The sequence below is a fragment of the Cervus canadensis genome, chromosome 2, assembly GCF_019320065.1.
Source record: "Cervus canadensis isolate Bull #8, Minnesota chromosome 2, ASM1932006v1, whole genome shotgun sequence".
In the NCBI taxonomy this organism is placed as follows: domain Eukaryota; kingdom Metazoa; phylum Chordata; class Mammalia; order Artiodactyla; family Cervidae; genus Cervus; species Cervus canadensis.
Genome location: NC_057387.1, coordinates 113,437,966 through 113,446,718, shown reverse-complemented (window position 1 = coordinate 113,446,718; position 8,753 = coordinate 113,437,966). Strand labels below are relative to the sequence as shown.

The 8,753-nt window shown below is 45.9% G+C and overlaps 1 protein-coding gene across 1 annotated transcript; it reads right to left on the bottom strand.

Annotated features, from left to right (window-relative positions):
• Nucleotides 1-7,461: 7,461 nt before the first annotated feature.
• Nucleotides 7,462-8,409, bottom strand: LOC122428319 (olfactory receptor 12-like). Its single transcript, XM_043448268.1, has one exon. The coding sequence runs from the start codon at nucleotides 8,407-8,409 to the stop codon at nucleotides 7,462-7,464; it is 948 nt and encodes a 315-aa protein (XP_043304203.1).
• Nucleotides 8,410-8,753: the final 344 nt, after the last annotated feature.

The window sequence follows — 8,753 nt, the reverse complement described above, 5'->3', positions numbered from 1 at the left end:
CCTGACCCAGGTCTGTGCTGGTGATAATGACGTGGCACTGAGCACCCCCTCCCTTGTCCACCTCTGGCCTCCTGTGCAGGGAAGTGAGTGAGGAGGGGGCAGCGGGGGGCAGCAGGCTCTGGCTGCAGGAACTCCTGGGTCTTGATGGAAGCAGAGCAGGGGATGGACTCAGTCACCTGACTCTCCACATTATCTGTCATGTGGGCAACCTGTAGGTTCCTGCACCTTGGGGTCACTCTGCTGGGAAGATGCTCTCTGTTTGCAGGTCTGGGACTTGAGGTCCCGAATGGCCAATTAGGTGAGACCTGGGCTTCTGAGTGCCCTGGGACCCATAACCCCCTGGGTCCCAGGAGCTGCAGTCCTGTGACCAATCGTCCTTTGATGCGTCTCTGTTCAGTACAGGGGAGGCACACAGCCTGAAGTCCATTAGGGGTCCGTGTGTGTGTGTGGGGCACACAGTAGAGAAACGCAGACGACTTATACAGATTCTATGACTGTCCTCAGAAAGATCTCCCTGGGCGGCAGGTGGGACCTCCTGGTCCACATCCCTCTCTCTCCTCTGCTCCATCCTCATCTGTTGTGAGGAAAAGTGACAGGTGGGGAGTCTGTGCCCAGGGCAACAGCACAGCCCTTTCTATGACACCTATTACCATTATGACCCTTTTTTATGCTAAAATTGTTCTGTTTTTGGCTATTTGGATTCTTTTCAAGGCAGCCCTACACTCAATGTGCTCAGTGGCTTCAGATGTGTCCAACTCTTTGCAACCCCATGGACTGTAGCCCACCAGGCTCCTCTGTCCATGGGATTCTCCAGGCAAGAATATTGGAGTGGGTTGCCATTTCCTTCTCTGGGGGATCTTCCCAACCCAGGGATCAAACCCATGTTTTTTATGTCTCCTACATTGGCAAGAGAGTTTTTTTTTTTTTTTTTTTTTTTTTTTTTTTACCACTAGCACCACCTGGGAAGCACTAAATATATCTTCTAAAAAAAATGTTAATCCTGGCTGGAAAAGGAAAACCAATATACAAATGTGATAAATGTTTAATATTAAAATATACAAAATATGCTGGATAAAGTTGTATTGTAAACATTCTTTTAAAAAAACATAAGACTGGGTGGCTCAATAATTATCTGAAAAAGTAGATTTCAGGACTAAATGTTCATGTGGTGACATTTTATAATGAGAATGTTTTATTCTGGATAATGTGAGCTTTCAACTGTATAATGTGAAAATTTAAATTTGTGTACAACTAATAGAGATTTAGGGTTCGTTCCAGTGGTCATATATGGATGTGAGAGTTGGACTGTGAAGAAGCTGAGCTCTGAAGAATTGATGCTTTTGAACTGTGGTGTTGGAGAAGACTCTTGAGAGTCCCTTGGACTGCAAGGAGATCCAACAAGTTTATCCTAAAGGAGATCAGTCCTGGGTGTTCATTGGAAGGACTGATGCTGAAGCTTAAACTCCAATACTTTGGCCACCTCATGAGAAGAGCTGACTCATTGGAAAAGACCCTGATGCTGGGAGGGATTGGGGGCAGGAGGAGAAGGGGATGACAGAGGATGAGATGGCTGGATGGCATCACCGACTCGATGGAGATGAGTTTGAGTAAACTCCAGGAGTTGGTGATGGACAGGGAGGCCTGGTGTGCTCCAATTCATGGGGTCACAAAGGGTCGGACACGGCTGAGTGACTGATCTAAACTGCACTGAACTGAATAGAGATTTAAAATGTAAAAACTGACAGAATTAAAGTGAAATGCATACATTCAAATTACAGTTGATGTCTTAACATACCTCTCAATAATAATGAAACATGGGAAAATTGTAGTCATTTGTTAGGCTGATTCAAAATATTAACTTAATGGACCCACTTGGCATAGATGAACACTATACTCAGCAATTGCAGAATATAAATTCCCTTGAAGCACACTGAACATCACTGTAGTAAGATGAATAGTGTCTCCCTCTTAAAATGTCTACTCAGACATTCAAAAGGTGATCTTATTTTAATATAGGGTCTTTCCAAATGAATGAGTTAGGATGAGTTCATGCTGGATTAGGTGGACCCTAAATCTAATGACTGTTGTCCTTATAAGAAGAGGGACTGATACAGAGACACAAGACATATGGACGAAGGGCATGTAAAGACTGGGCAGAGGTTGGAATGATGCAGGAACAGGGGAATTAATGCCAAGGGTGCCAGGAGCCTCCAGGAAGAGGCAAGGAAGAATGCTTGTCCAGAGCTTTCAAGGGCAGCAGGCCCTGCTGACAAATTGATTCTGGACATCTTTCTCTGGACCTCAAGAGAGTAAATTCCTGTTGCTATAAGTCACCAGTTTTGGGTTAATTAGTTACAATGGCCCTGGTGACTGACACAGGAGGGCAGGGAGGGAGTTTGCTTTTACCTGGCATGGTCAGCAATACACCTTTACTCTCCTATCTCAGGGGTGGGTCATCTCTCCAGCTCAATGTAAAATGCACTCTTCAGAGATCTTGATCACCTTTCTTAATTCTTCCTTATTCTAGTTCACTTATTTCTATTGTTTACACATGATAACATACTGTAATTACTTGTGAAATCTTCTTTACAGAAATGTTTATACTATTTCCTTTTTTGAATTTTTCAATAATGTATATTATGTAATGGACATTTCCCCCCCTAAGTGTATATCTACAATAGAAATGGATTCCTGAATAGAAAGACACATTTTTCTCAACCTCATTAAGTTTCATATTAGTCTTACATTATAAAGGTTCCTTTCCTTACATCTTTCTTCATTGTTGTCAACCAGTTACTCAGTATTCAGGCTAGAGGCCTTCCCTTTTAAGGAAACTCTGTGGAACTGAAGCAGTCTATAAGGTGCCCTAGTGACACAGTGCTGACTAAGCATCTGCAGAAAGGTTACCCATGCCGATCCGTCTCTTCTGTTCTAGTTTCTTCACCTGGTCTCTGTGCGTCTGGACTGTCTACGTTCATAACTTCCACGAGGACAGGAGGCTGAATTGTTCTTGCTGTAAATCATTCTGGCCTTTCAGTGTTCTTGGTGAGCAACTGCAGCATATAGAATTCTTCCTTTCTCTACTCATCTGGCCAATTTTCTTACAAAACTTTTGTAGCAAAGTAACACATCCAGCAGTGTAGGAGTCTCTGTTTGTCCCATCCTTGGTCATATTAATGGGTATATCAAATCTATGCTATTTATGGAAAATCACTTCAGTATTCTTGCCTTGGGAACCCCATGAACAGTATGAAAAGGTAAAAGATAAGACACTGAAAGATGAACTCCCCAGGTCGGTAGGTGCCCAAAATGCTACTGGAGAAGAGTGGAGAAATGACTCCAGAAAGAATGAAGAGAGGGAGCCAAAGCAAAAACAACACCCAGTTGCGGATGTGACTGGTGATGGAAGTAAAGTCCGATGCTATAAAGAGCAATATTGCATAGGAACCTGGAATGTTAGGTCCATCAATCAAGGCAAATTGGAAGTGGTCAAACAGGAGATGGCAAGAGTGAACGTCAACATTTTAGGAATCAGTGAACTAAAATGGACTGGAATGGGCGAATTTAACTCAGATAACCATTATATCTCCTATTGTGGGCAGGAATCACTTAGAAGAAATGGAGTAGCCATCATAGTCAACAAAACAGTCTGGAATGCAGTACTTGGATGCAATCTCAAAAATTACAGAATGATCTCTGTTCATTTCCAAGGCAAACCATTCAATAACACAGTAATCCAAGTGTATGCCCCAACCAGTAATGCTGAAGAAGCTGAAGTTGAATGGTTCCGTGAAGACCTACCAGACCTTCTAGAACTAACATGCAAAAAAGATGTCCTTTTCCTTATAGGGAACTGGAATGCAAAAGTAGGAAGTCAAGAAACACCTGGAGTAACAGGCAAATTTGGCCACGGAGTACAGAACGAAGCAGGCCAAGGCTAATAGTTTTGCCAAGAGAATGCTGAGGAAGGCGTTTTTATCTCTCCTTGCTATTCTTTGGAACTCTGCATTCAAAAGGGTATATATTTCCTTTTCTCATTTTCCTTTCACTTCTGTTATTGTCAAAACTATTTGTAAGGCCTCATCAGACAATCATTTTGGCTTTTTGCATTTCTTTTTCTTGGGGATGGTCTTGATCTCTGCCTCCTGTACAATGTCATAGTTGTCCTCTGTCCATAGTTCTTCAGGCACTCTGTCTATCAGATCTAATCCCTTGAATCTATTTCTCACTTCCACGTAAGGGACTTGATTTAGGTCTTACCTGAATGGCCAAAATGGGCACAATAAAGAACAGAAATGGTATAGACCTAACAGAAGCAGAAGATATTAATAAGAGGTGGAAAGAATACACAGAAGAACTATACAAAAAAGATCTTCATGACCCAGATAATCATGATGGTGTGATCATTCACCTAGAGCCAGACATCCTGGAATGTGAAGTCAAGTGGGCTTTAGGAAGCATCACTATGAACAAAGCTAGTGGAGGTGATGGAATTCCAGTTGAGCTATTTCAAATGATGCTGTGAAAGTGCTGCACTAAATATGCCAGCAAATTTTGAAAACTCAGCAGCGGCCACAGGACTGGCAAAAATCAGTTTTCATTCCAATCCCAAAGAAAGGCAATGCCAGATCATGGCATCTGGTTCCATCACTTCATGGGAAATAGATGGGGAAACAATGGAAACAGTGACAGACTTTATTTTGGGGGGCTCCAAAATCACTGCAGATGGTGACTGCAGCCATGAAATTCAAAGGCTCTTGCTCCTTGGAAGAAAAGCTGTGAGCAACCTAGACAACATACTAAAAAGCAGAGACATTACTTTGCCAACAAAGGTCTGTCTAGTCAAAGCTATGGTTTTTCCAGTAGTCATGTATAGATGTGACAGTTGGACTATAAAGAAAGCTGAGTGCTGAAGAATTGATGCTTTTGAACTGTGGTATTGGAGAGTTCCTTGAACTGCAAGGAGATCCAATCAGTCCATCCTAATGGAGATCAGTCCTGGGTGTTCATTGGAAGGACTGACACTGAAGCTGAAACTCCAATACTTTGGCCACCTGATGGGAATAATTGACTCATTTGAGAAGACCCTGATGCTGGGAAAGATTGACGGCAGGAGGAGAAGGGGGCGACAGAGGATGAGATGGTTGGATGTCATCACTGACTCAATGGATATGAGTTTGAGTAAACCCTGGGAGTTGGTATTGGAAAGGGGGGGCCTGGCGTGCTGCAGTCCTTGGTGTCACAAAGAGCTGGACACAACTGAGTGATTGAACTGAACTGATAATCACCAAGAGATATGTACTGAGAGCTTACCTATGACAGCGGCTTGCAAAGCATTGTATGGGATGAACAAACAAAATAAACCACTTCTAACATTGTGCAGTGATTTTCACTGATATCTGAAATGTAGGTAATGTAAACAAAAAGACAATCTATAGGATTAAAAAAAAAAACTTTTCCTTCAGATTATTGGAGAATTTCTATTCCATTAATATCTGACCAGCTTTCCTGATTTATTCCAAAGTCCTAATTAATGCTTTTCTTTCTTTCTTTCTTTTTTTTAAATGCTTTCTAAGAAGAGTAAGTTGTTGTCTTGTTGCTAAGTCATGTCCAACTCTTTGCAACCCCATGACCTGTTGCCTGGAGGCTCCTCAGTCCATGGGGTTTTCCAGGCAAAAGTAACGGAGTGGATGGCCATTTCCTTCTCCAGGGGACCTTCCCAGACCAGGTATTGAACCTGCATCTCCTGCATCAGCCGGCAGATTCTTCACCACTGAGCCACCAGGGAAGCCTAAAAACAATGGATACTTTACTGTTTGGACATTTAAATTTTACATATCGATGATAATTGCACTCCTGTGTAAGAAAAAAAGAAGATTGCACTTTCTTTTTTCCATTCCAAATCTTGTTTAAGATTAGGAGTCCAATGCTTTGGGAAACCCATGGAATGGAGAACAAGTGAGAGACAGGGAGTGAAACAGCAGGAAGAGAAAAGACGGAAGAGGAGGAGCAGGAAGAGGGCGGGAAAAGAGGCTGGGGGCGGAACGACGCAATCACTTGAGAAGTTAAGAAACCATGTCATTTGTGGAGCAGAAAATTTGGGGATTTCGTTTTAAAAATTGCATTTAAAGATAAATATAGTCGAGTAGGACGGACATAGAATTAATTTTGGAGATCAGTGGGCAAAAGAGTTCAACAGAGACCGTGTCGTATATGTCAGATTGAGTAATCATGAGCCGCAGTCCGATAACTTAGCTGTCAGCCCCTTCAGGCAGTTCTCCTGGGAAGGGAGAGTAGGGAGATGGAGAGATGTGATCCGACAGACAGGCCACGTTTCTCCTGACCCTACAGAGGACAGACCATCCCGTGTCCAGGGGGCCTTGGGAGTGACTGTGAGAGTGGATGATTCTACTAAAAGGAGACGTGTCAAAAAAATTTAAAAAATAAATAAATAAAAGGAGACATATTAAGGAGGCCACTGGGCTCCGAATCCAGGCTGTGTGTTGGGTCTACAGAGCATGAGGATGGAGCTCTGAATGAGCAGGTTAAGCCTGAGGGTCCAGGCTCCCAGGGAGTCTGGGACACAGAGCAGGGAGCTGTGCTCGCCACCAAGAAACTGTCCCCTCCCTCCCCACCCCGGTCTCTGCAGCAGCACCAGCACCTCCATCCTTATTCCGAGATGTCTGCTGACAAGGCCCCGTTTCTTAGGGTCACAAGTAGTCAGGACACTGTCACCTGTCAGGATGGATGGTGAACTTTGGGTGTCAGGCATCCACGCTGACTCCCTGGGGCTCCCAGCTGCTGTCTGAGGGGAGTACCCAGGACAGGGAGCACTGGGAGCCTCTGAAGCAGGAGCAGGTGCTCCCTGCTGCCTTGTTGGGTGGCGGCATCAGTGAACAGAAGTGGGGGGGGAGGAACAGCCCCGCTGCAGGATTGAGGGGAAGCGTGGTCTTCCTAACTCCCCTAATTGGCTGTGGTGACCCAGGCTATCACCAAGGGAGGGGCCAGGCTGAGTGTCCTGTTGCACCCATCCACCCCGCAGCCACCCCCGCTTCTATGTGCTCCAGGGGAGATTGCTAAGCACACATTTACATTAGATTCATAGATGAAGTGAAGAGAGAGGCCTCAGACTGTTAGTTTCATACCTTCCCTGGAGGACGTTGAACCTGGAATACACGCGTTGTTTCAATACTCTGCTCATTACTCTGTCTGCTGTATTATCCAGACTTTGAGATTAGAATCTTGCCCCATCATGGGCCATTATTTTTCCAGTGGCATTATCCATCTCTGCATCTCAGACTTGCATGTGTGGTCCAACATGTGCTTCCACAAAGGATTGAGTGAAATGGATGAAAAAATGAAATGCATGAATGAAGAATATATTCCTCAAACAAAACCCAGTGCCTCCCCTAAAACCCTCTTGCTATGTCCTCAGGACACTGTCTCTCTCTACACATTCCTTCATGTGGCTGTGTGTTTCTGTCCCAGTCTCCGCAGGGCATCCTGCACGTCCTTGTTTCTCAGACTGTAGATGAGGGGGTTGAGCATCGGGATGACCAGGGTGTAGAAGACAGAGACCACCTTGCCCTGCTCCATGGACTCCACAGCTCCTGGCTGGGCATATATGACAAAGACAGTCCCATAAAAGAGGGACACAGCTGTCATGTGGGAGCCGCAGGTGGAGAAGAGCTTGTGTCTCCCTCCTCCTGAGTGCATCCTCAGGATGGTCCCTGTGATGTAGCCGTAGGAGGTGAGGACCACGAGTGTGGTGCCCACGATGATGAGGCCAGAGATGGCAAACAAGACCAGCTCATTGATGGTAGTGTCAGCACAGGCAAGCTTGAGGAGAGGCGGCACATCACAGAAGAAGTGGTCAATGTGGTTGGAGCTGCAGAATGGGAGGCTGAATGTGAAGCTGGTCTGCAGGATGGAGTTGAGGCAGCCCCCACCGTAGGAGCCCAGCACCAGGCGGGCACAGACCGAGGGGCGCATGGAGATGGGGTAGCGCAGGGGGCTGCAGATGGCCACGAAGCGGTCATAGGCCATCACGGCCAAGAGGAAAGCCTCAGTGGTAGCCAGTAAGGAGAAGAAGAACAGCTGTGTGGCACAGCCCCCAAAGGTGACCTTGGAGGAGGACAGGAAGTTGGCCAGGGCTTTGGGGGCAATGACAGATGAGTAGCACAAGTCCACAAATGAGAGGTTCTTGAGGAAGAAGTACATTGGGGAGTGCAGACGGGCATCCAGGGTGATGAGCACGATCATGGTGAGGTTCCCCAGGATGGCCACCACGTACAGGGCCAGGAACAGGGTGAAGAGCAGGGCCTGGGTCTGTGGACCTCCCTGAAATCCCTCCAGCACAAACTCCTGCAGAGGCATCACTGAGAGGTTTCCATTTCTGTGGGGTGACATGGCCCTGTGCTGGGGGACACGGGGCAAAGAGCTAGTGGGAGGCAGGGAGAGGGAGCAGGTCAAGGCCACAAGGTCATACTCTCTTGGGGAACAGGATCCCTTCAGTCCCTCACTGCCCACCGACCAAGGGACCACCAGCTGCCCAGCTCTGCTTTCAGATGAGCTCAGATTGGCCTGAACTGGCAAACATTCCTCTGATTCACATCTTCATATACTTGCTTGGATCCCTCCCTCCATGGAAAACTGAGTGTTGCTGAGGATCTGAGGGGGCATCACAGGTGTCTTTCTGAGCTGAGAGCCTTTGGTGTAAAACAGCAATGCAGCCCTGTTTCATTCCTTTCAAG

Excerpts from the sequence above, each read along its gene's own strand:
- LOC122428319 (XM_043448268.1), bottom strand. The coding sequence starts at position 8,409 with ATGTCACCCCACAGAAATGGAAACCTCTCAGTGATGCCTCTGCAGGAG.